General features: G+C 52.3%; 1 protein-coding gene across 6 annotated transcripts; it reads left to right on the top strand.

The window, feature by feature from the left end:
* The first annotated feature begins 339 nt into the window (after positions 1-339).
* Positions 340-26,324, top strand: PIP4K2B (phosphatidylinositol-5-phosphate 4-kinase type 2 beta). 6 transcript variants are annotated; one of them, XR_006589568.1, is made up of 11 exons: positions 341-627; positions 10,715-10,812; positions 13,628-13,724; positions 15,968-16,120; positions 17,018-17,164; positions 18,148-18,186; positions 18,702-18,815; positions 21,134-21,392; positions 21,489-21,592; positions 22,176-24,393; positions 24,535-26,324. XR_006589568.1 is itself a non-coding variant. In XM_045044687.1 (11 exons), the coding sequence occupies exons 3-11, from the start codon at positions 10,748-10,750 to the stop codon at positions 21,992-21,994; spliced, it is 1,140 nt and encodes a 379-aa protein (XP_044900622.1). In that variant the 5' UTR covers positions 488-627; positions 1,176-1,275; positions 10,715-10,747; the 3' UTR covers positions 21,995-22,143. The 6 variants fall into 6 exon arrangements, 5 of the variants coding, with proteins under 5 accessions (XP_044900620.1, XP_019673360.2, XP_044900622.1 ...); XM_045044687.1 differs by lacking the exons at positions 22,176-24,393; positions 24,535-26,324 and adding exons at positions 1,176-1,275; positions 21,833-22,143 and having other exon boundaries at positions 488-627; XM_045044685.1 differs by lacking the exons at positions 22,176-24,393; positions 24,535-26,324 and adding an exon at positions 21,833-22,142 and having other exon boundaries at positions 340-627.
* The last annotated feature ends 88 nt before the right edge of the window (positions 26,325-26,412 follow it).

Raw genomic sequence — 26,412 nt, 5'->3', positions numbered from 1 at the left:
GACAGGAGGGACCCTCCGGCGGTAGACAGCGAGCCCTACCCCCAACCCTCCTCCCGTTTTTGCTCCGGCGCGGGGCTCTGAGGCGTCCCAAGGCCGGCCGGTTCCTGTCAGGCCCGGGGAGGAGGGGCGGGCGGGGCGGCCTCTGCCTCCCCGGGACGGGCGCTACCACCCGGGCGGGGAGGAGAGAGCCTGGTGACGGTGGGGCGGTGGCGGCGCCCGGGGGCGGGGTGCGGAGCGAGCCGGCCGACTCCCAGGAGCGGAGCGGGGCGGGGCGGGGCGGGCCGTGGGGGCGGGCCGTGGGGCGGACGGAACCACCGGGGCGGGGTGGGGAGGTAACGGGACGGGCGCTACCATGGCGCGGTGAGGGAGCGGGGGTGGGGATCGGTCCCGGGGAGGCCTGGGGCCGCTGGCTTGTGCGCCGTCTCGGCCGCCCCCCCTTTTGCCGCCGCCGCCGCCGCCGCCCCGGGCATGTCGTCCAACTGCACCAGCACCACGGCGGTGGCGGTGGCGCCGCTCAGCGCCAGCAAGACCAAGACCAAAAAGAAGCATTTCGTGTGCCAGAAAGTGAAGCTATTCCGGGCCAGCGAGCCGATCCTCAGCGTCCTGATGTGGGGGGTGAACCACACGGTAACCAGCTCCCCCGCGCGCGCCCCTCCGAGCGCGGCGCCGCGCGCTCCCACGCCCCCCGCAGGCCCGGCCCTCGCCCCGCGGGCCCTGCCGGTGACGCCTGCAGCCCCTCGCCAAGCCACTTGCACGCCCACCCCACCCTTGCACGCCGTCCCGGCCGGGTGTGCACTCCCCGAGCGCCACGCGAGGCCTGGTGTCTCCGACGGTGGTATGCCGTCGCCCCCTCCCTTCCCTCCAGCCCCTCTAGCTTCCTGCGTCTGGCTTGCTCGCTTCGGGCAGTCCCTGGAGCGCTGGGGGAAGGCCTGGGTGCGGCGGAATCGCTTTCATCCCTTCACCCTGTTTGTTGCATGTGTTTCCCCCCTTGTTCCTTTAACCGGCTGCCAGCTCACTGTCCAGTTGACGGAGCAAGTGGCATTGGCCTGCCTGAATATTCCTCTATTTCTGGTTATTTGGTTGGTGTGGCTGCTTAAAGTTTCCCACCCTCCAGATCTCCCTACCCCTGACTGTGGAAATCCTTCCTGGGTTTCCTTTTTTTCTTCTTGAACAAGATGTATCAACGGGAGAAGCACAGGCTTCCTTGAACCACAGACACTTTACCAGGGTCTTCCTTGGTTAGGGAGAAGAGAGAATGTAACCATTTGAGAGAAGGTGAGGCCTGATTATAAGGAGGGCTATTCATAGTAGAAATAATGTGTCTTCTTGCATTCGCCTATGGTGTTCATGTCAAAGACACTGACTTCTCTTTTGATTGAGCTTTCTGTTGTATGGTCATGAAGGGTGTGATAGTGGATGGTGGTTAGGGTGAGAGGGCGGTCCCCTGGACCTTTGGGGTGCTTTGAGATTGCCCTAGGAAGTTGGAGCCCAGCATTAGTGCTTGAGCTGGAAGACTTTGTGCCCTGATTGTTTAGGGTCTTTCTTTTCTTTTCCATCCACTTGCTCCTTGCCTCCTGACCACTTGCACTGTGAGTCCCTACACCAGGAATGAGCAGAGGAAGTTAAGGGACCTGAAACACCAACTTCACCAACTGCAAGTTTGGAATGAGGAAGATGAAGCTGATGGCTTGGGTTTCCTGCGAATTTCAGTTTAGGCACCTGACTTTTCAGAGCACTTGCAATTATCCTCAAGATCAAATGATGACAAAGGGGCCTGGGGCCAGCAAGACTTTGTGCTTTGCTTTGGTAGAGGAGCCTTCGGCTGGAGATCGATGAACCTTAGTCTGAGCCAGGGTTTTAGATCTTTACATCTAGTACAGAAAAGTACATGCATATGATGAGGTCTTTGTTGGTGTTTTGGTCTTGGGCAGGTTACGGTTTTCAGTAACCTCACTCAGGCGAGGGTCCTCCTGGCCAGGGGTAGGGACTAGCATTGCCTGGAAGCTGCTCTGGGCGAGTAGTCCAGCAGACTTTGTTTCTCCTGCTTCCTGCTGCTTCAGGGGTCATCTGACAACATTGCAAGGGAAACTGGGTCATCAAAATGTGAACCTTGTGTCCCTGCCTGGAAGTCAATCCTTAATTTTGTTCTACAGCCTGCTTCTCACTAGAAAGCATCCTGTCTATATAGAGAACTGGTGGAGGTCTGAGAGTCAGGAATATTGCAGCTAGCTACCTTGGGTCCTTATTTTATACACGAAGAAATGGAGGCCTCAGGTGGGGGATTAGCTCACCCGTGGCCACGGCAAAAGATGCAGCTCATTGTCCGACACCATGGGCTGTGTTGGCCACTGGTGGTGCTTGAATGGCAGGTCTCACTTTCTGTGCTTCCTGTTGTTCATTCCATCTCTCAACCGAGTGCCAGGATAGGTGGGGATTATCGTCTTGTTGGAGAACCGGAATGCACCCTCAGGTACGTGTGCTTGTGCACGCCGTTTCTCGGGAGTGTGTGCGACGTTTGGCAATGAGTCTGCCCAGATGTGGGCCTCGGAATGGCAGATGGATAGGCATCCGTGATTCTTACTTTCTTGGACTAGGGGGTCACCCTCCTTCATTGCTAACTTGAAGAAAGTTCGTTCGAGGGCTAGTTGGGAAGGCATTGACTTTAAGTAAGGCCCACGGTTCTGGGTGTAATGAGTGAGCACCTCAGGGGAAAGGCACTGGGCACCACTCCCTGGACAGGCCAAGCAGCACAGGGCAGTTAGTTCCAAGCTTTATTGCATTCATCTTGGCCTGCCATAAGGTCTGATACTTTAGGGTCCCCATCTGGGAGATGGAGGTGTCTCTGCAGAAGAAGAGTGGTATAAAATCTTGCAGTTCTCTAGGGGGTCAGGACTGCGTTGTGCTTGGCGGATTGCTAGCCTTTCTGGGAGGTTACCTTCCTTCAGAAGCCCACTGTTGCCACTCTTTGCAATCTGAGGTTTCAGATACCACGTTTCTTTGATTCTTTAGTCTCTCACCCACTTAGGCGTTTAGAGCATGATGGTCTGTGACTGACGGTGCATGAGATGCTATGTCTTTATCGAGAGCAAAAGTCAGTTACTCTGTCCTGAAGTGGTTGATTGACTTCTAGATGGAAAAAGACAGGTGTTTGAGCTTGGTGTTGTTACAGGAGCTCCTCTCCTGGACAAGAGATGCGGCCCGTGGACTTTGTGGAGGGAGACTGAAGGAAAAGGAGAAGTGTCAGAAGACTTTGGATCTGTCAGGGAAGAACTAGTAAAGAGAGAAAACCAGGGTTTTTGTGGATGAAAAACAGTTTAGAGGCTCTTGAGTTAGGGAAGAGATTGTCTTGGAGAGGGGCGTGGAAACCAGAGATCTCCAGACCTGGATCGATAACCTGTTGGCCATTTCAGGAATCAGGTATGTGTGAAGATTCACCCAGGTTATCAGAAAGAGTGGGAGCAATCCATGGTAGCGATATTTAACCACACAGGAAACTGATAGACTCTTCTACACCATTTTACATTTCCCCCAGCAGGGTTGTGGGGTTTCCAATTTCTCCTCATCCTTGGCAACACTTGTTATTGTCTGTCTTTTTTGTTATAGCCCCCCCTGGTGGATTTGAAGTGTTACCTCCTTGTAATTATGATTTGTGTTTCCTTGATAACTAATGGTGTCGAGTATCTTTTCATGTGCTAATAAGCCTTTTTTATGTTTTCATTGGAGAAACATCTAAGACCCTTTGCCCGTTCTTTTAAAAACACTATTGTCCATTTTTTAATTGGGTTGCCTTTTTATTACTGAGTTGTAAGAGTTCTTTATATATTTTCGATACAAGTCCCTTATCAGATATATGATTTGCAAATATTTTCTCACATTCTTTGGATTATCTTTTCTGCTTTCTTGATGGTATCTTTTGAAGCTCAGGTTTTTTAATTTTGATAAAGTCCAATTTATGTATTTTTGTTTGTTTGCTTGTACTTTTGGTGTCATATCTAAGAAGGCTTCCCCTTATCCAAGGTCAGTGAAAATTTACTCCTATATTTTCTTCTTCTAAGAAAAAGTCTGATAGTTTTAGCTCTTACATTTAGGTCTGTAATCCATTTTGCATTAATTTTTGTGTACGGTGGAAGGGACAGATTCATTCTTAAGTCTGCTCAGTTCTCCCCCCACACTTCACCCCTGTTCTGCCCATGTATTTTCTTTGCCTAATGCAGACCCAGAACCTCTTCTACCTGCCTTTTGGTCTTGCTCTGCCACTTTTAAAACCTTCAGTAAATATTCCCATTCTAGTGAGGCCTTTGGACAACTTTGCCCTTTGCCAGGGCTTCCCACCTCACCGAGAAGAAAAGGAGAAGAAAACCCACGGTGTGCAGAAGGACGAGTAAACGTAGGGGTGAATTTGTTGGCACGTGTGGCTCTGTTCGTGCTTTTTTCCTCTCTGGTTTGAGGTCTTGCTTGGACTTCCTTGGTCTTGGGAGTGTGTTTTTCAACACAACATGTTTTCTGATGGAGGCAGGTGACACATGATTGTCAGCGGTAGCCAGCCCATTGCTGAGCCAACCACAGAATTGCAGGACAGGTCAGGAAACCAGCACGTCCCGCCCACGCCTTCTGTGTAACAATTCCTATGAAGGTCACACAGGGAAGTAGAGGCTTCTGGAGTCAGAAGTTCACCAGACGAGAACTAGCGACTGAATTTTCATCTCTAGTAGGATCAGCCGAGGGTGAATTCTCTGCTCCTAAATTTCTCACTCAGCTTGTTTAGCCTCCTTATTATTCATGCTGATGGCTCATGGAGTTAATCATGTGGATAATCCAAAAACCACTTACGTGATGTGAGATACAACAGATTTACCATCCTAACACGTTGTATTTAGCGTGATACTTGAATGAATATGCATTCCGCAAGTGCACTTCTGCTGAAGGGCAGGGGGGTTGGTTGGCCCAGAAATGTGCTGGGTAATAAAGGAAAGGCACATCTTCCTGAAACGTTGCTTTAAGTCATGACCTTTCAGGTTTCGAAACTTTTAGTTACTCCCCTTTACCTACCAAATAAAGTTTCTTCTTCTCTCCCTGGTATTTAAGACTTTTTAAGGTCTAGTCATAGCCTTCTCCATAGCTGACTTAATCTTCGTTCCCATTCTCCAGACCATGAGTCTTTGGCAAAGTCACAACAGCTTTTTTTTTTTTTTTTTTTTTAATTTTTTTTTTTTCCAACATTTATTTATTTTTGGGACAGAGAGAGACAGAGCATGAACGGGGGAGGGGCAGAGAGAGAGGGAGACACAGAATCGGAAACAGGCTCCAGGCTCTGAGCCATCAGCCCAGAGCCCGACGCGGGGCTCGAACTCCCGGACCGCGAGATCGTGACCTGGCTGAAGTCGGACGCTTAACCGACTGCGCCACCCAGGCGCCCCAAGTCACAACAGCTTTGCTGTCTCTTTTCTCTTTGTCCTGGTGTTGCCATCCTTCAGTCCCCTTTTTCTAGCCATGCATCCCTCTGGCCAACATTTATTGTGCAATTACTATGTGCCAGTCATTGTGCTGGGGCATAAACATGGGTAAGGTGGTCTCTTCCTTCTAGGGGCTCACAGCCTAGTGGAAAAATCAAGCATGTAAGCAAACAGTTACCCAAGTGAGTGTGATATTTAGGTTATAAAGATGCACAGAGGAATGAATAATTAATTCAGCCTGGGAAAGACAGAGTGGGTCTCACAGAGGAAGTGTCATTTAGCCAGATCTTGTATGATTCTCTTAGCTTTATCCTTTCCTCAATTCCTGGTGCCAGAGTCTGTCACCTGAACTATTGTAATGGCCCCATAAATGGTCTTACTGCTGCTTATTTTTGCCTTTTCCAGTCCTTGATTTTGATTCCAGGATACCTTTCTGTTCCATTTGAACATGTGAATTCCCAGACTTAAACCCAAGAGGACTTCCCATTTCCTGCCTAGTTAAGTCCAGATTTATATAGTGGACAAGTCTAAGTTCAAATCCAGGCTCTGCCCTTTGTTATAGCTTTGGAGCTTCATTTTCCTTTTCTATAAAATAAGCAAAAACACTTGCCTTGCAGATTATTAGAATAGAGGCAAGGGATGGAAAATGCTTCCTTAGTCAAGGTAGCTATCCATAAGAAGGATCACACAGCACAGTATAGGGGCATCAGACCGACCTGGGAGCAAATCCTGACTCTGCACATCCTGTCTATGTGACCTTGAGCAAGGTACTCTGAACTTCTTTTGCAAAATCAGATTAATAGCAGTTCATGTGACCAACCAGGTATTAGAAATAATAGCACAGAGCAGAAAATATGTGATACATGTGATATCTATGTATTTGTATATACAATGTATGACAATATAAAGCACCAGCCACTTTTAGGTATTTGGTAAAAAGAAGCGGCTGTTCTTTATTAATACTGATAATATGAACATGTTAGACCAGTCACCTATCTTCCTATGTTGTCTCCCTCCACTCCTTAGTGCTGCTGACCTACCCTCTCACCCTCCAGCCTTCTCCTCACCCCCCAGCTCTGTACTTAGGCTGGGCAATAGACTTTTACAACTCTGAGGCTTGGTTCTGACTGTTCCCACCACCTGGGATTCCCTTCCTCTTATTTATTTATTTATTTATTTATTTTTTTTTTTTTTTTGAGAACTACCATCCTAGGCCTTTCTCACACATTCTCCACAGCTTCCTCTAGCCAGCAACTCTGACTCCCACTCCCAGGCAGCACCAGTTCCTTAATCTGTTTTGCCACCTCCCTTTATTCATAACTCCATAGCACTCATCACATTGTATTCTTTGTCATCTGTCTTCTCAGCTAGACAGAGATCATGTCTTTTTATCTTTGTATCCCCAGCTCTGGCACAGCCCTGGCACATAGAGTAAGGCCCTTGGTACACTGAGTGGAAATTAGCTGAAGGGGAGTTTGGCAGAGTCTGAGCCAGGTCAGGAAAGGCCTTAAATGTCAGGCTAAGGAGGCTTGCCCTGCGGTTGATGAAGAGCCATGGAAGATCTTAAGTAGGGGTGTAACATGATCTTGTAGATTCTTCCAGTGTCAAGTGCCCTTGGCAATACCAGGAGAGGCATTGGGTGCCCTGTTTCAAGCCTGACAGAGAGAGAGCCTGACAGTGTGAGAGCCAGGAGTCTTTGTGACCACATTAACCTCACCCTCTGAGCCTCTCCTGTTCTTGATGTCTCTGTGCTGTGTTCGCACTTACTTGTATACTACTTGACTTTGAATTTCTCTTATGTCACGGGTTTGTCTCATCTCCCTGATTAGAGGAGAAGCCTCCTACTTCTTTTGGGTACATAGTGTGCGTGTTTCCCCCGCTGTGCGCCCCCTCCTCCCTAACATGAAGTGAAGCATGTAGTAGGTATTTTAGTAAGTGCTTGTTCAATTGAAATTGAATAGAACTCTCTGGGGATGTAAAATTTAGCACAACTAAAAAAAAAAAAAATAGTACAGCTAATCCCCAGAGTGAATCATCTACATGGGGCCCAGTGGAAATGAGAGGTGAGTCTCCATAGTTCAGATGTATGGATTGTTCGCCAAAAAGTATCTCAGAAATTTCCTCCCGTTGGGTTGTGTAGTCAAGAATAGAGATGAAGGGAGAGCTGAAAACCAACCAACTGAACAACCACTCGAACTAGGCTGAACTAAAAGTTAACAGAGAATTAATGAGTGTTCCTGAATAGCTGCTGTTAGAATAATTCCCCCCGGCTTGCCGCAGCTGACCCTCGCAGGCAAGGGCTTCAGTCTTTTCTAGTCCTCGCAGCATCAAGCCCTGCCCTGGCACCAAATCTGGATGTGAGACGATCCCAGAATCTATGGATGGCAAACGCTAGAACATTTTGGTATAAAACCATACTCTTGGAGCCAGTGGTGTGTCCTTTCTAGGGTGGAGGTGTGAACTAGAAAATCCGGAAGCTGCACATGCTCTATGAACTTCTTAACTTCTTTAGCTGTCAGAGCCGGGCAGTATATGCTGGGGCGGGGGCGAGGGGGGCAGGGGGAGGAGGTGGGCCAGCTACCATGAATTGTTTGTGTTGGCAGGAAAACGAGGAAGTAGAATGGTTTCCTCCATAGGCACAAGCTTAACAATCGGGCTCCCTTGTGAGCAGCCCCGGGAATGGGAAGTGTGTGTGTGTGTGTGTGTGTGTGTGTGTGTGTGTGTGTGTGTGTGTGTGTGTGGCTGGTAAGCCAATGCAGGCATCACAGACCTGAATGCTGGGAATTTTCAGGTCCAGTCTGATGAGTTTCGGCAAATGTATATAGCCATGTAATTATCAACCCAAACAACATATAGAACACTTCTGTCACCCCAGAATCACACCTGTCATGTCCCTTTACAGTCAACCACCTCCAGCCCAAACCCAGGCAGCCTCTTTTTGGATTTCTCTCACTGTAGATTTCTGCTCTAGAATGTCCTGTAAATGGACCCATACAGGATATACTCTCGTGTGTATGCCTGTCCGTTTTTGCCAGCAGTTTATTGAGTCTCTGCCCCACTGCCAACTTCTGCCAGTACCCTGCTTACCCACCCTCTCCCCCCCCCCCCCCCGCCCCTCCGCCACATATATATGCCTGTGCCTTCCTTCATTTCCCCAGAAGCAAATTAGGTTTTTCACTAACTCTAGGAAAATATGGTTCCCCAGCCTGGTTACTGCATTAACTTCTATCCTCTGACATTTCTAAATAAAAAAGGTTTGGAGCATGAAAGGGGCAGCAAATTAAATGCTGTTTCCCCCATTCATGCTCCTAATGACTCTAGGTTATTCCCTCACTGCCACATGGGCCTCATTGAGATAATAGGATTTGCAAGGAAAGTCTCTGGGAGACATAAGGCTGTGTGTCCCCTCCCCCCCAGCCATTAAGGCAGACCTAAGGTTTCCTCTGTAAATCCTGCATGCATTAGTGGCCACTGGGTAGAGGGTCAAGTGTCAAATACTCTGCTGTGAAGGGAGAGGACATCTGTGGCTAATTAGACCACTAATTGGCTAAGCTGGGGACAGGGAAGGGCAGGATGAGCTCTCTCAGCTCTGCACCAATGGGAAGCCTGCTCTCCGGCAGCCTCCTGCTCCCTGAAGGGAGAAGAAAGCCCATGGGAAGGTTTGTAAGGCACCCCACCCCATCTCCCCCAGTTTAGCAGAAGGCAGGACCTGGCTTTAGGAACTGGCCCTTTTAAATTTTAATTATTTAAAATTTATTTTTAGTTTTTTTATTTTTGAAAGAGAGAGCATGAACATCCATGAAGATGGAGTTGGGGGGGGGGCGGGGGACAGAGGATCCAAAGCGGGCTCTGCGCTGACAGCCCAGAGCCCAGTGTGGGGCTCGAACTTCACGAACTGTGAGATCGTGACCTGAGCTGAAGTCAGACACTCACCCAGGCGCCCCTATTTTTAATTTAAAAAAAAAAGTGTATTTATTATGAGAGAGTACAAGTGGGGGAGGGGCAGAGAGGGAGAGAGAATCCCAAGCAGGCTCCCTGCTGTCAGCTCAGAGCCTGACGTGGAGCTCGATCTGAAGAACCTTGAGCCGAAATCAAGAGTTGGCTGCTTACCCAGGCACCCCAAGAACTGGCCCTTTTTTAATCAGGAGAGTGAGAGTGAGCCAGTGGCCAGATGTCTACCTCATCTTTTCACTTAGTCCTTTATTTTAGGGGCACCTGGGTGGCTGAGTCAGTTAAACATCTGATTCTTGATTTTGGCTCAGGGCATGATCTCATGGTTCATGAGTTCAAGTCCTGCATCTGGCTGTGTGCAGGCAGCAGGGAGACTACTTGGGACTCTCTCTCCGTGTCTCTCTGTTCCTCTCTCTCTCTCTCTCAAATAAGTAAACTTAGGGGCGCCTGGTGGCTCAGTCGGTCAAGCGGCCAACTTCGGCTCAGGTCATGATCTCCCGGTCTGTGAGTTTGAGCCCCACGTCAGGCTCTGTACTGACAGCTCGGAGCCTGGAGCCTGCTGTGGATTCTGTGTCTCCCTCTCTTTCTAGCCCTCCCCCGTTCGCGCTCTGTCTCTGTCTTTCAAAAATGAATAAATGTTAAAAAAAAATTTGTTTTAATAAATAAGTAAACTTATACAAATAAATTTAATCCTTCACTTTGGAGATGAGTTATCCACCCACACAAACTCATCCAGCTGCTTTCGTACCATAACCTGGTTTCTTGAGTGACCTCAATTTGTATGAAGATGTTAAAGGCCACCATACCCACATAGGTTGTGCGATGTTTCTTCATTGATCTACTTATTACTACATTTGACAAATATTTATACAGTATCTGCCAGATGCAAATCATGGTGCCAAACACCATGGAGCCTCTGGAGATCAGTTAGATGACCTTTGCTTACAAGGATCAGTAATAGGGTCTTGCCTCGCTTAGAGTCTAGCAAGCTTGTGAGGTTGATAAGCACTAACCACAATAGGAGGGAGGCTGTGTGATGGCCCAAAGGACAGATGCAAACACGGCTTCAGGAATTCCAAAATCAGAAAGAATATTTACAGTCTAGAGAATCACGGGGAGCTTCCTGGAGGGAGGTGCCTTTTGAGCTGGACCTTATCAGGTGGGGAGAATTTCAGTAGGTAGAGATGAAGTTGGGAACTTAACTGGAAGAGAAGAGCAGAAATACAAAGACCAGGAGGGACTCCACAGACCCGTTTTTGGTGAGATGGCGGCATTCACGTTTGTAGCATATCGCGTCTCTTGCTTTGCAGATCAATGAGCTGAGCAATGTCCCCGTCCCTGTCATGCTAATGCCAGATGACTTCAAAGCATACAGCAAGATCAAGGTGGACAATCATCTCTTCAATAAGTAAGTTACCTACTGAGTGGGCTCAGGTTTTGTGGGCAGTCCTTTCCCTCAAGGCAGAGAGCTTCTGAAAACTGGCGCACGATAGTGCCAAGCCAGCGCCTGGCAGGGTGTGACAGGGACACCTGGATCTCAGAGCTGACAGACTGGCAGGGAAAATCCATTCATTGTGGGCCTCTCCCCTTTGCGGTGTTCTGTCATCGCCTTTGTCTACCTGCCTCCGGTGTCCCTCGGGGCATGTGGCCAGGCCCAGGGTGATTCATCTGGGGCCAGGTTAGGTAGCAGTGAGCTGCTCACGAGCTGTGGTGTCTAGTGTGAGGCTGACAGCAGTGGCCCTATCTTGATCTCCGTCTGAGGCAAGAAGCTGCCAGACATGTTCCTGGCCCGGAATGCAGCCAAGCTCTTCCCTCTCCAACGGGTGTGTGAAAGACAGGCCGAGCATGGGGCCCAGGGGCGCCATCCAAAGCAATTCTTCCCACTTTCGTTCGCTGTGGCTTCTGGGATCGGCACTGGGGTCGGAAGCTTGTCTCAGGCTGTTGGAGCAGCCATCTCACCTGGTCCAGTGTGGGGCCGGCTCTGAGCCCTCTGGAAGCCTCACGTTTTCATCCCACTGTGGGTCACCCCGGGAACCATTCGCTGTGCACACTCCCCTCCGTTCTGCGTTTGCATCCTGGCTCCACTTTCCATTGCCCCACCGTCCCCGCACCTCACCAGCTGGGCTCTGTCACCCCACCATTGCCAGACTGCTAGCCTGGAGGGAAGCTTGATTTGAAAATATCCCTTAGTGGCCTCTCTGCCACAGTAAGTAATAACGACATCTTATTCTAGAAGACCTCTGTCTTCATGGCTAAGCGGCCACCTGTATAGACGGAAAACTCCTGTGTTTCTCACACCACTACCACACGTCACTTCACTGGGTTTTCCACACGTCAAGCAATTCTGTAGGACACTAGTCGGGTGCCCTGCCAATTCAGTTCAGCTCTGACACTGTCCACCTGCAGTTAGCGTCAGGCCCCACAGGTGAAGAGCTTAGTCCCACAGAACTGCCCCCCACCTTCAGACGCCAATCGCAAATCTAGGTCGTCACCTGTGCTTCTGACCAGCCTGCTGTGGGGCCCATGTTCCCCCGACCCTCCCCCTTGGGTTCGGTTAATTTGCTGGAGGGGCTCACAGAACTCAGGAAAACAGTTTATTTACTTGATTACTAGTTTATCATCAAGGGTACAGCTCAGGAACAACCAGTTAGAAGAGACACATGGGGGAAGGTATGTGGGAAGGGGTGCGGAGGGCCCATGCCCTCTCCAGGTACACCGCCCTCCCCACACCTGCATGCATGCAACACCTGCGAACTCCGGAGCCCTGTCTTCATTAAGAAGGCATGATTGAGGAAATCGACTGGTGATTGGTTCAGCCTCTAGCCCCTCTCCCCTCCCTGCCATCCAGGGAGTGGGACTGAAAGTTCCAGCCCTCTCATCCTGGTTGGTTCCCCTGGCAACCAGCACCTATCCTTTGAGGCTTTCCAAAAATCACCTTATTCACATAAGCTCAGATGTGGTTGAAAGGGGATTGTTATGAATTTAAAAAAAGACCTCTTTATTGCTCTTATGACTTAGGAAATTCCAAGGTTTGTAGCTGCTCTGTGTCCGAAACAGGAATGAAGACCAAATATATATATTTCTTATTATATCACAATATCACACCCGGTAAGGAAGAAGAGGCAGCCCTTGGCTCTGAGGCAGGAAAGGAGGTTGTTCTTTCCCAGGGGTCAGGGCTCTGGAAGTGGGCATCGAACCACTGCCCATTTCAGGGTCCGTGGCCTCTGGTGAAGTTCCGGGACCTTGACATCTTGGCCTAAGGCAGAGCATCAATTTCTGCTTTTCTTTCTTTGTTCCTTTTGACCTTTCAACGACTGTTTATGTGCTAGTTATTAGCCTGCAGTGCTCCTTACTAAAAGATGGGTACATGAGGCAGACCAGGCCCCTGCCCTCATGAGAAGCCACTGCTTTTTTATTTCCTCGAGGTATATCATCCTGGAGTAGTCAGAGGGATGTATTTCTCAAAGGGACTCCCCAAGGAAGGTGGCCATTGTAACGACGGAGGATTTGGAGGAGGCATCCCTTCAAGGCGATTCTCTACCCTCCTGGGAGTCTGAGCTTTTGACCAAGGAGTGGGAAGGGTTGAGGTTGGTGCCAGCAGCCCACAGACAAGGCTTCCTGAAAAGAGAGGATTCCAGTCATTTGAGATCTCTTTAATCCGAAGCACCCTTGTCCTCCGTCCCGGGGGAAGCCCGAGGCAGGGCCTCAGGACGTGTTGATAGCAGCGTCCCGAGGAGAGGGTCCCTTGGTGGAGAAAGTCCGCTCCCTTTAGCAGTCAGACTGCTGTCTGCCTCACAACTGCTGTTCCCATGCAGCCATTGACAGGTAGCAAGTACAGCTCTCGTGCGTGCAGGAAGGGCCTGCACTCCGTCTCACTTCTTGGCAGCTAAGGTTTTTTCCCTTTAATGTCGATTTCGTCTAAAGATAACACACAGGAAAAGTACACAGATTGTAAGTACACAGCTCGACTAATTTTTACCAAGTGAACACAAGGGATGTAAAGTTTTAAAACTCTTACGTGCTCAGAATCACCAGGAGTATTTGTTAAAAATGCAGTTTTTCCAGACTCCTCTCCAGAATTTCTGGGGCCTAGAAACCTCCATTCTAAGCGCCACAAATTGTTCCGATTCTGATGACCTGTGGACCAAACCCACAGAAGTTCTGATGTAAGGATTAGATGGGCAAGGAGAGGCTCACGAAGACATTTCTCTGCTTTGCCCTAGGGAGAACCTTCCCAGCCGTTTTAAGTTTAAGGAGTACTGCCCCATGGTGTTCCGGAATCTCCGGGAGAGGTTTGGGATTGATGATCAGGATTACCAGGTACCGGGTGTCTTTGCAAAGTCGGAGGGGTCAGGGAGTGAAGTGGGGCCAGGAAGCCACAGGACGAGGAGAGGCAAGACTGGTCCACCGTTCTTATGCTACATCTTCCTGTCCTGTCCTGCTCCCGCCCACCTGGCGGTCTTTCCCCCGGTGCTGGCAGGCTTCTGGAGGGGTGAGGGCCCTGGAAGTGGTTCTGAAACTGCCTCGAAGGCTCAGGCTGTCTCCCTGGGAGGGAGAGGCGCGGGAGGGAGAGGGCTGCGGGAGCTGCTTCATCTCAGTCTGACATTCCCAGTCTAGGCCGAAGAACCCTTCTCCTTCGTAGTTTGGCTTAAAAGAGAATTGTTGCCAGCGGGAGATGAGGCCTCTTAAAGCAGATAAGACAGAGTAGAAAAGGAAGACTTCAAGGGTAGTGTAACCTTGCCAGGTATGAGTGCCACCTCCTAAACTCGTCCCCTGTCCTCTGTTGGGAGGGGGGGATTGGCGAGACTGGTGACTGCCCCCTCCAGGGGCTGATAATGCCATAGAGGCCTTTGGCCTGCTGGAAGGAATCAGTCCCAGTATGAGGGACGTTATAGTCTGACTCCTAGTGTGTGGTTTCTGTTACTGCTCCGCCTAGCACCTTCCTTGGACCTTCTCCCCCTGGCAGATAGCCTGCTGGTGATGGTGGGAGAATTTTCCACTTCACTTTGGTAGCAGTAAGAAATACAACTGACTTTCAGTTGTCTGGGGGGGCAGGGGGGAAGAAAAAAAAAGGAGTGTACAGCCTACTGAAATCGAAAATGGACGCCCGAATCTTTTTAGAGACCATAACACCTCCCGGCCTGGTCCCAGTAAGCCCTTCATAGCGTAGTTCCTGAGGAGCAGAACGCGCCTCGGTGAGTCCCCCTGCCCTCCCCCTCCGCTCTGGAGGGCCTCCTGCAAAGATGCCATCCCCGAGAGGAGGGCACGGGGATGTGGGAGGAGGAGATGCCAGGCCCGGAACGGTCAAGAATGGCTGTGTCTAGGAGGTACTGGGAGGTCCCTCCAGCCCCGTCTGTTCGGACTGAGCCCTGAGCTGAATCACGACCTGATTGGAGCTGGAGGTTTTCTGAAAACTCTTGCCACTACTGCAACCCCACGTTGCTCGGACGTCTTCCTTCCGCCGTGGCCCCTTCCCTTCCCCTCAGTATTCTAACCACATCCTCTCGGTGTCTGCATTTTTCCTCTAATAACCTTGTGGGCGAATGATTGTGCTCACAACTGACAGAGGCAGGGCGGGCGTAGTTCAGAGAGGGGACTCGAAGGATTTGGAGTCAGAAAGCGCTGCCTGCAGACAAGGCAGCATCCTTCGCACCTGGGCTGGAGGCCGGCATGTCTGACTGGGAGAAGGACCAGGCTGGGAGGGTGAGGCCCTCAGCTGTGTAGCCTACTCAACATTTCTGGGTCGGGGACACCCTGCTTTGGGGATGCCCTTTTAATTCAGGGAGCATCTCACCATGCCACATTTCAGTCTCCCCATGACGGTGGTGCTCCCTCCTTCCCCCGGGGTCCCGTGAGGAGGCATTCAGTGAGGGGAAAGCGTCGAATCCTAGGTAAGAGCTGAGGAAAGGGCTTGGAGAGGAGGCGTTTCTGTGAGCAGATCCCCACACGTGTGCTTGGGAACGGGGACATCTGGGACCTCCCTCTCTGCCTCGCCTTGCAAAGGTCTGCTCGGTGAACACATCCCTTCGGTTGACTCACGTGTCCCCCGCCACCCCCTCTAGAGGCTTCTACTGCTCTCTGATCCTAATGGGAGTAGGGCCTCGAGGAGGAGCGGTGGCACTAAGCTTTGTCTTTGTCGCCCCAGGAAACTGGGAAAATCATCTCCGTCTGCCTCGTGTTCCAGGTCAGGGAATTCAGGAGTGGACAAGTTAAATGGCTCACCCAAGGTCATGTTACCTGTGAGCGTCAGGATTCAAGCTCCGCCCCAACGTCTGAGGCAGAGATTTAGTTTACAGGGCAGTTCTAGGGGGTCAGAATGAGAGGAAGTGTCTCATAGTCAGCCCTCTTCCCACCCAGTCAGGGATTAGGAGCTGGTGGAAAGGAACAGCTCTTGTCACTCTGCAGGAGGACTTTCGGGAGAGAGGTGAACTTCCGGTGAGGCAAGGGGTGGGTAAGGCCCTGCCTGTCTCGGCGTGGCTGGCTTCAGAGCAGTCTGGCCCAAGTAAAGGTCAGAGTCTTTGTTCCCCTCCCAAGACCGGCCCGCTCTTGTCTTGGTCCGTCAGAATTCGGTGACGCGCAGCGCCCCTATCAACAGTGACAGCCAGGGCCGATGTGGCACACGTTTCCTCACCACCTACGACCGGCGCTTTGTCATCAAGACCGTGTCAAGTGAGGATGTGGCCGAGATGCACAACATCTTAAAGAAATACCACCAGGTATGGTGAGTCCCCAGCCTGGGCGGTAGAGGAAGGATGGCAAGAGGGAGAAGAGAGCCCCTGGGGAGGGACGGGTCCTCTCACAGCGGCCCACACCTCCTGAGAACCAAGCACTTGGCCCTTCCCGGTGCCATGTGTCTGTGAGCTGAAGTGCCTACTGGAAAAAAGGGAGAAAGGAGACGTGAAGGCGTGTTACCGATTCAGTCCCATCGAACAGCTGCTTCTTGTCAGAGTCGGGAAGTTTCACACTCGGGCACCTGCCGCGTGTCTTCTAAAAGAGGCCCTGTGGGCTCGGCAGGCTCGCTGCTTTTCCCCTTCTGACTCCCCGCTCGTCAGGAACCGGTCCCGGAGAAAAGCAGGGGGCGGGGCGGCGGCCTGCTTGCGTCTTCGGGGAAAGCTGGCTGGTCTCTGGGGCCCCTGAGGAGTGGTGAAAGGGACTCCTGGTCTTTGGGGGGACAACGAAAACCCTGCCCGTGGCATGGCTAAGGCCTCCCGGCGCAGGGCCGTTCATTTTTCCCCGACAGCCGGCCGGCAGCCCCGCCTCTGCACGCCCCGTGCCCTCCGGCTTGCCCGTTCAGGCCGGCGGAGGAGAGGCCAGACCCGTCTGAGGTGCTGACACACCTCTGAAATGGCAGACACGTTCAGTGGCGTCCCGGTAGTGCGAAACCAGAAGGGCTCTGGAACTGCCTCAGCCTCTCCCTCTGCCATGCCCGCTGGGGGCGGGGGTGGCCGTGGCCCGCCGTGTGTCCAGGAAACCCCTGTGACTTCACAGGACCCCTTTGAAACCGACCGGTCTGGGAGCTAGACTCCCCGGGAGCGTCTGAGCCTGGGGCGAGCCCCGTCCGTCCTGGCGCCTTCACACGTTCCTCAGCATCCGCCTTCCTCCCTTCGCTCTAGTTCATCGTGGAGTGTCACGGCAACACCCTTTTGCCGCAGTTCCTGGGCATGTACCGCTTGACCGTGGATGGCGTGGAGACCTACATGGTGGTCACCAGGAACGTGTTCAGCCATCGGCTCACTGTGCACCGCAAGTATGACCTCAAGGTAAAGGGCTCTGTGGCCGCCCTCCCACGTGTCGGGAGAGCCGGGGCACGGTTTTGGCGCGGACGGGAGACTCGGGAGTCGATGTGCCTAATTCTTACGGGTCAAAGGCTGTTTGAGGTCCAGATGACAGTGACAAGGGGTTATTTATCGTACCATATTTATGGCACGGTCGATGTCCTTCAACTCCTGTCAGTGGGACGTGCACGCCGAGGGCAGCGCTTTAGGGACAGGCTGTGCTGATACACGCACTCAGGCGTGTGTCCGGGCCCCGCGGACTGACTGACAGCACAAGCACGGTTCTGGACACGGAGAGGAACACGCTTGTGACTGTGAGCCACCGTGCTCCACTGTTCTCGAAGCTGGCTTCCTGACGTGTCCCCTCACACCTCTCTCTCCCTGCTACAGCCACGAGGGTTTCTTTCCATTCCAGTGCCCGTGCTCTCCTCCTCCAGCAGCTCGCGCGGGCTGCCTCGCCTGCGTTCCCTCCCTGCCCTTTTCTCCACCTCCACCAGCTCCCACCTCATTGCTTCCTGCTTTCCCTTCTGGGCTCAGCTCAGATATCACTTCTTGCAGGAAGCCGGCCTTGGCCTCCACCGCTGTCCCTCCCCAGTCTGGACCCGCCCTGTGCTAGTGCTCTTGGCGTCCTCCTCCTCGCACCACCTAGTACTGTTGTAACTAACGGATTAATTAATCGCGTAACTGCTTCTTACTGCCTGTCTCCCCTGTTAGAAGGAGAGTCCCCTAAGGGCAGACACCGGGTCTTGGTTCGGGGCTGTTGGCCGAGCACGTGCCTAGTGTCCGATCAGAGCTCGGTCAGTGGTCCGTGACACGGGACGTGAACAAGTTGCTGCCTCCTGGCCTCTAGGACTCTAACCAGCCTCCTTCAGTTCACCTGCTGCCTCTCCCCCAAGACTGGTGCATGTTTTCTCGCTCAAAGGACTTTGCCTCAGCTGGACCTCTCCTGACGGCTCTTATCCTTTCAGGGCTCCACTGTTGCCAGAGAAGCGAGCGACAAGGAGAAGGTATGCCGGGACCTGTACTGAGCGAGTGTGGAATGGGCTGCTTGGAATCAGAAACACCTTCTGTCCGTCACCCTGTCCCTTCCTCCACCACAGCCCCCAGCCCAGTTCCCAGACGTGTGGCCTGTCGGTGCTGTGTCACCAAGCTCCCGCCCGTCCTCATCCTCGGCCCCGGCCTCTCTTTCCAGCCTTTAATCTCCACCCTTGCTGGGTTGGTCATCGTCCTACAGGGCTGGCGATCTCTGTCTCATAGTCCAGCCTGAAGTGGGGAGTGGCTGCCTGAGCCCCGAGGTAGTTCCGGCTCAGCAGGAAGACGTGCTTTGGTCAGTCCTCAGTGTCTGACGTATGTCAGATATTTGCCATCCCTGCCTGCCCGAGGCCTGGGACTGTAGCCTCCTGCGCTGAACCTATTGATTGGGCAGGCGACCATCTGTGCTCTAAGGACCCTTCCCTCTCCTGGACCATCACCTCTGGGGGTGAATGGTACCCAGCCTAACACACTGCTGTTGCTCTCCCAGGCCAAGGACTTGCCGACATTCAAAGACAATGACTTCCTCAATGAGGGGCAGAAGCTGCATGTGGGAGAGGAGAGTAAAAAGAACTTCCTGGAAAAACTGAAACGGGACGTGGAGGTACTTACTAACCCTCGTTTTCACCTTGGTTGAGGAGGCCCCCTCTTGTCCTCAGAGCAGGAGCCTGTTCAGCCTTAAGAAAAATTGAATTCACTACTTTCCAGGAGTGTGGACAAAAGGAAGGCTGGTGATCTGAACAGTGTGGGTGCGAATGAGTATTCCATTGCGGGGGAGACATTTGTGCCGGTAGAAGCTTTGTAACTCAAGTTGGAATGCTTTCCTTCACCTCTTCACTAATCTATTCCAGCACCGTTTTCAAACGCCCCGAAACTTTCTTTCTGGAGGTGTCCCTGTAGTGGAGAGGGTGGCAACGAGTTGCTGAGATCCACCAAGCAGGCCCTTCTTTGGCTCCCATTCTCCACTTACCCAGCAGCCTTCTGGTGGAATGGGGCTTCCTGTGGAGAAGGTCTCCCAGGGCGGGCAGGTGCTAAATAGTGAATGCGTTACTGGACCGCTTGATAACTCAGTGTTTCCTATTTTAACAAATTGGGAGCCTGCTCATTAAAACGAAACCCTACAAACTTTTAAAATGTTTTCTTTTTTTTTATTATTGTGGCAAAACACGCATAAGATAAAATTTGCTGTCTTAACCATTTGTGAGTATATCGTTGAGTGACATCAAGTACATTCACGCTGTTGTGCAGCCGTCATCACCATCCATCTCCAGAACTTTTCATCTTCCCAAACCGAAACTCTGTACTCATTAAACACTAATTCCCCGTTTCTCCTTCTGCCTAGCCCCTGGCAGCCGTCACGCTGCTTTCTGTCTCTGTCAATCAGACATTTTTTTAATGTTTATTTATTTATTTTGGGGGGGGGGCAGGAAATGTGATTGGGGGAGGGACAGAGGGAGAGGGAGAATCTCAAGCAGGCTCCATGCTGTCAGCGCAGAGCCCAACATGGGGTGTGATCCCATGAACCACAAGGTCATGACTTGAGCCAAAATCAAGGGTCATATGCTCAACTGACTGAGCCACCCAGGCGCCCCGTGAATCGGGCTATTTTAAGTGCTTTATATATAAATGGATTCATACAGTTTTTGTCTTTTGTGTCAGGCTTATTTCACTTACCATCATGTCTTCAAGGTTCATGCGTGTTATATATAACACATGTCAAAGTGGCCTTCCTTTTTGGGGCCGAATAATATTCCACTGTATGTTTATACCACATTTCGTTTACCTGTTCATCCATCAGAGGGGAATTGGTTAAGGTTCTCCAGAGAAATAGACTAGGGTGCCGACAGATAGATACACAGACAGATAGACAGACAGACAGATGTTTATTGTAAGGAATCCGCTCACAGCTGTAGCTGGCACGTTAGAGACCCAGGAGAGTGGGTGGTTGAGAGTGTCGCCCGGCTGTGGCTTTCTTTTTTTTTTTTTAATTTTTAAAATTTTTTTAATTTGAGACAGAGAGAGAGAGAGAATGAGCGGGGCAGGGGCAGAGAGAGACGGAGACAGAATCTGAAGCAGGCTCCAGGCTCTGAGCTGACAGCTCAGAGCCGGATGCGGGGCTCAAACTCATCAGCTGTGAGATAGTGACCTGAGCCAAAGTCCGACACTTAACCAATAGAGCCACCCAGGCAGGCGCCCCGGCTCTGGCTTTCTTATGGGGTGTTTGTTCCCTTTTCTTTTCCTCCTCATTTTCATCCTGACTGTTAAATAGCTGAATTACATAGTTTTTCAAGCTTTGCCTGTGCCCCTCAATTAGAAGTACATTTTACCTCACAGCCCAACACGCACAACTGAAACACTGCCTGCCTACGTCGTGTTACATATGTTTTCTATCCTGTTCCACAGTATTTAATAATAAAAACTGCCTAGTCCCAGCCAACTAAATTAGATTTCCGGCTCCCAGTGGGTTGAGACCTGTGGCTTGAAAGCCACTGCCCCGTCACACCCACCTCTCCAGCCTCCGTGCCGTGTGGGACTCCTTTCTTCGCTGGGACTCACCGCAGCGTCTCTCGGGCGGTTTCCTCTTCCCTCAGTGTTCTACATCCTCCCGCAGCTTCTGCCTGCCTGCCTGTCTGCTCCTCCTCCGTCAGGCCGCCTGGGCTCCTCTCCCCAGAGAGGCCCCTCTCCTTGCCGCCCTGGCTCCCGCAGCTACTTCCCTTGAGGGACGGCCTCGTCCCTCGAGGGACAGCCGTCTTCCCCACTGGGCACTGAGCTCACTGAAGGCGGAGACTGATGTTTTATTCTCACCCGGGGCTCAGAATCGGAGAAGGGACTTGAAGGGAGTGCCTTTTCTCCTCTTTCCAGATGCCACTGGGGTGTCCCCGTAACCTCTCCCTCCCATCTCTCCCTCCTCACCCTCCCTAGTTCCTGGCCCAGCTGAAGATCATGGACTACAGCCTGCTGGTGGGCATCCACGACGTGGACCGGGCGGAGCAGGAGGAGATGGAGGTGGAGGAGCGGGCAGAGGACGAGGAGTGCGAGAATGACGGGCCGGGCGGCAACCTGCTGTGCTCCTACGGCACGCCTCCGGACAGCCCCGGCAACCTCCTCAGCTTCCCCCGCTTCTTTGGTCCTGGGGAGTTCGACCCCTCTGTCGACGTCTATGCCATGAAAAGCCATGAAAGTAAGTGGGAGCCGCGTCTGTCTGGCCACGGGGCCAGCTGCTTGCTGCCCTCCTCCCTGCCGCCTCTTCTTCCTTTCCTGCTTCCCTCCCCTGCAGGTGCCCCCAAGAAAGAGGTCTATTTCATGGCCATCATCGACATCCTCACGCCGTATGATGCTAAGAAGAAAGCCGCGCACGCTGCCAAAACAGTGAAGCACGGGGTGAGTCCTCCCTGCCACGTCGAGGCCCCGGGGCGGGCAGCCTTGGGCCTCCTGCTCTGAGCCGCTCCCCACCCCGCCCCCACAGGGAGCAGGCCCTCTCCCAGCCTCCCGGTTCTCCCTGCCGCCCACCCCTGTGCTCTCCCCACCAGCTGATCTGCCCAGCCCAGTGGCCCCTACTTCTCAGCTTATTGGTTCCCTTCCCAGAGCTGCTGGGCAAGTTGTGCGTCCTGTTGCCTGCAGGGAATAGCTCTGTGTACACGCCCACGCTGCTCCCCAGAGGCCCTTTTCCCCATGGACTTGAAGTTACTGTCTCCAAACACGGACCCCGCCCAGAGATCCAGTCTCTCCACCACCTCCCCACCGCCTTGCCGCTACTCAGTGGGTTCAGGCTGGGGCTTGTGAGTCAGAGGAGCAAGGCCACGGTGGTTCTGAGACGGGAACTGCTCCTCGAGGGCCTGCCCAGGCGGGGGCACAGCATTCAGTTCAAACGCTGGGCCAGAGACTTCCGGATACCCAGGCTCCTCCCGGCTGTAGGCTCTCAGGGCCAGGGAGCTCGACCTGAGTCAGCCTCTGTGTGTTACAGGCGGGGGCCGAGATCTCGACTGTGAACCCTGAGCAGTACTCCAAACGCTTCAACGAGTTCATGTCCAACATCCTGACGTAGTTACCTTCTACCTTCAGCCAGAGCCGGAGAGCCGGATGTGGGGTCGGGCCAGAAAAGGGAGAGGGTGTATTTGGGCTAGATGGGAGGGTGGGGAGCGTGGGGAGCAGTGTAGGGGGAGGGGAGGGCTTCAGTGATGAGACTGCAGCCTGTGACATTGAAAGACTCTAGCTGGGGAGGAGGGGATGTGCTGTGTGAGCACGTACCCACAGGGTGTAGCCTTGATCTTTCCCCCATTTGACCCAGGTTGAAAAGGGGTTTCCTTTTTGTTCCCTTGTAACCTTTTTAACAATACGTTGGGGCTAGAGATGACTTTGTGGGTTTATGTGGGTTTTGTTTCTGAAATCTCATTGCTCCAGGTTTGCTATTTATAATGATGTGTGTCATCACCCCATCACCCTCCCCATCCCTGCCCTGCTCTCGGTTCCCTTCAGTGAAAGAGGCACCCCCATGGACCCGGCCAAGGGGCCTCTCAGGGCCAAGTGCTCTGATGGCAGAGGAGAGGTCAGACACTTCAGTCCTGCTGCATTTGATCTTGTCTGGATTAACTTTTTCATTTTATGGAGTATTGTGCACAAACTTCCTCCACCTTTTCACCTTGGATCCAAGTGAAATGGTACCTGATTCCTCCATCTAAATGCTGTCCTCCAAATCAACAGCAGGCATCTTGGATCAGAATCAGAGATCTCACAGGGGCGTGAGTTCATCCTCATGGGATGGTGAGGGGTGGGGGTAGCGGCTGGGCTCTTGGACAGCTGGTTCTCACAGAACCCTGCGATCATCACCCACGCCTCTGAGCTCCTTTGGCTGCTGGAGTTCAGATGTCCTCTGTCTAAAGCCTGCCTCCCGTTGGTCAAGAGGAACTAGAAAGCATCTTTAGGTACAGCAGGAGCCTTCATGCTTCGATGGTTATTTCCCCTTGGGAAACCCCCAGAACCTGATGAGTATCCAGTGAGGCCTTGTGCCCTCCATCCATTGACTTCCTCCTGACCTTCTCCCACGCACCCTCCCTTGTAGTTGAGCTTTTAGCTGGGGGAGACCTCCACGTGCCTGGGATGCTCCTTGCAGAGAGGCCTCCTCAAGCCCCAGGGCCACCATGTAGATAATCTGATGCCCTGTGCCTGTGGTCTGTCCCCCTGGACAGTTCTGGCCATCAGGGAGTGCTGCCCCCCACCGTGGAGTGTGGCACCCAAGCCTGAGCTTGCCGCGGAGTCACTTGAAGATGTGACCCAGGAAATCCAATGTGGAGGCCTGAAACGAGATTCGACCTGGCCCAGCTTTGGGGCTGTTTTCCTTGATGCCCCCGTCTTAACTTTGAGCAGATCTGCCACCCCAGGGGTGCTTCGGGAGTGGCTTCCTGCAGCTTCGTGCAGGGTCCCCACCCACCTGCTGAGCTACCCAGGCCTCAGAACTGAGCCGGGTGTCATTCTGTGATGCCATCAGAGCAGTCTGGTCTGGCTCAGAGAGAACAGCCCCGTGTTGGGGGAGGTACATTCCTGCCCCTTCGCACCCCCTCACCCGGAACTGGGGATTTGGGATGATCTATGGCAAAACTTTTGTAGATAACCCCACAGGTGCGATGAAAGTTTATGGAAACATTTCAAATGGATGGATTGGTTTCCTGCGGCTCCCTCCAAACCTGGCCAAGTTCAGCTTCTGGAGCAGGAACCACCGCCTCCGTGCCCTACCTGCAGCGTTTAGGTGAGGGGAGAATGGAGGCAGCACTCTTGGACTCCAGTGAGGCTGCTGGAACTGTTCTGGAAGAGGCAAATAGGTCAGACAACCGCCCCCCGGCCCAGGAAGGGGCCGTAGGCAGCTCTGAATGATCAGCAGCAGCAAGGCCATGTAGTGACTTGGGGAAGAACTTGGAACCAAGTGGCTCACGGAGAAAACAGATCTGACTTAGGACGGGATTACGTAGGAACGATGTTTGGACTTGATTTCCCCACCTCCTAATCAAGAATGGAAATTTGGATCTGTCCCTCGGGAGGCCCGCATCTTCCGAGCTTGGCGGGCTGTCCTCCAGCAGAGGCCACAGCCTTGGGCTCCCACCGGCTTCCTGCGTTTGGTCTGCTGATTATGTTGCCATCATGTGTGTGAAAAGTGTAACACAATCCATCGGTTAAAAATGAGCTACCAGGTATCTAACTTCTTTAACATTGAGTTTTGTGTTTTTTGTGGGGTTTTTGGGTTGGTTTTTTTTTTTTTTTTTTGTATATTGTTTACATTTTGAGAGTAGCATTCTGTTTCAAATGCTTTTTTTTTTTTTTTTTTTTGACAGTATTGTTGTTTGGATCAAAACATTTGAGCTGTGGTCGGGTGGACTTTAGAATTTTTTAAAAGGTCATTCTCTGTGCTATCTTCAAAACCTTGGGTTTGGCCCTCTAATTCCTTTGGCATTCAAATGTTTAAAAGCTATTTATCTTGGTTTATGCCAGTTTTCTTTCTCTTCTTTCTGTAATGATGCCGATGTGTTTGGTTTGTGGTCTGAATGTGGAGAAAGTGAACTGATGGCCAAGCCTTTGTCTGCCCCCACTCCTTTCTCAGAGCCCCACCTTCCCGCTCTCCCTGCAGAAGGCATCCAAGAGCAAAGGACTACCCTCAGCCTTCCTCTCTGGAGCCCTGAAGAAAAGCTCAGCTGTCCCACGGCACCCTAGAATAATTGGGGGGTCTCCTAAGAACCAGGTGTAAGGATAGGACGTGACGGACTGGGTGAAGCCCGGGATGGGGGTCAGGGCAGGATTCCTCTCCATTCCCCCCACCTTGACCACCTAGCCAGTCGTAGCTTCACCCGTCCCGAGAGTCTGGGGCTGAGAAACCCAGGCTGGTCCTCTGAAGACTCCGCGTAGACCACTAGATGAAGGCCTCTGGCCCTTGTTCCTATTAGTGAACCACTGAGTCTTTGTCCCCCCCACCCCCCCACCCCAGTGCAAGCTCCTTCCCTGTGCCCTGCGGTTTGGGGGTACAGGGCGGGCTGGGAAGCCAGCAGTTCCGGTTCCGGGAGCAGACTGAAGCAGCGCTCCATCTCTCCTTATCTAGCTCAGGGGTTACTGGTCTGTGGCGGGTGCCACGAGTCGCCCCCGTGGCTGTTCTCAGTGGCACCTTCTAAGTTCCCACCACAGGCAGCTCTCCCTCCCCTCTCCCTACTCCTACTGTTTCTCTCGCCTGTGCTTTAGGCCTCAAACAGGTCCCCTGGTAGCGCTCAGGGCTTGGGACTAGACTCCTGCCCTAGTTGACTTTCCCTCTTCAGTCTGCCAGGGTCTGCCCTGGGGAGGTGGGCCAAAGACACAGGACTTCTCTCAGTAGCCAATCCCCACCCCCCCAATTGTCTTACCAATTCAAGTTGGGAGGGAAAAAAAACTTCAGCACTCCCTAGCATCTGAGCTACTCGAGTGTTAGGGGCCAGAAGGGACAGTGTGTTTAAATGGCCCTTACAGCTCTGGCCTTATATGGCTCCCCCGAGTCTAGGGACCTCACTTCTTTCTGGCAGAAATGGGGGGGCGGGGGTCCAGCCTGAGCACAGAAATCAAAGGGAAAACACATCCGAACAACTGCCCCCAGACCTACCAGCCACCTGCGGGGGCAGTGACTGCCTAGCTTTCCTCTGAGATGCGCCGCGTACGAAGAGTGCCTCCAGAGGGAAGGGGAGACTCAGCTGTCCCCAGCGAGTTGTGCCGAGATCCTTCAGAGGCTGGGGAGGAAACTTCCAGAGGAGTTCCTTCCCCCTCGCTCAGAGCTATTTTGTGAGTTGTGAACCAACAAACAGCCTTTAGGGGGAGGCCGGTGCCGCTCAGCACACCTCAACATCAGGTCAAATCATTGTAATCAAAAAATGTGAATGAAGCTGAGATTCAGCTTTTGGGGGAGCAGGATAAATACGACCCCTTCACGTGTGTGTCACTTCTCGGTTCTCACCGCACTCTCCATTTTTTAAATAGGAATTTTCAACCCCTTGTGCTTGTCTAATGTCTGCTCGGAACAGTTCGAGACACTGTTACTGTTTAAAAATGCATGCATGTGAAGATGAATCTCCAACCCAAGGAACAAATAAAACTCAAAAAACTTTGTGTACACATCTGTCATGTGTCAGTCCTTTGGAAACGAGCCTTTATTTTTCTCAGAATTAAAAGGATCTGGCCCCGGTTTCAAAGGCTGCTTG

Source organism: Felis catus, chromosome E1 (genome assembly GCF_018350175.1).
Source record: "Felis catus isolate Fca126 chromosome E1, F.catus_Fca126_mat1.0, whole genome shotgun sequence".
NCBI classification, from domain to species: Eukaryota; Metazoa; Chordata; class Mammalia; order Carnivora; family Felidae; genus Felis; species Felis catus.
The sequence above is the reverse complement of the archived record's forward strand: the minus strand, read 5'-3'. Positions and strand labels throughout refer to the sequence as shown.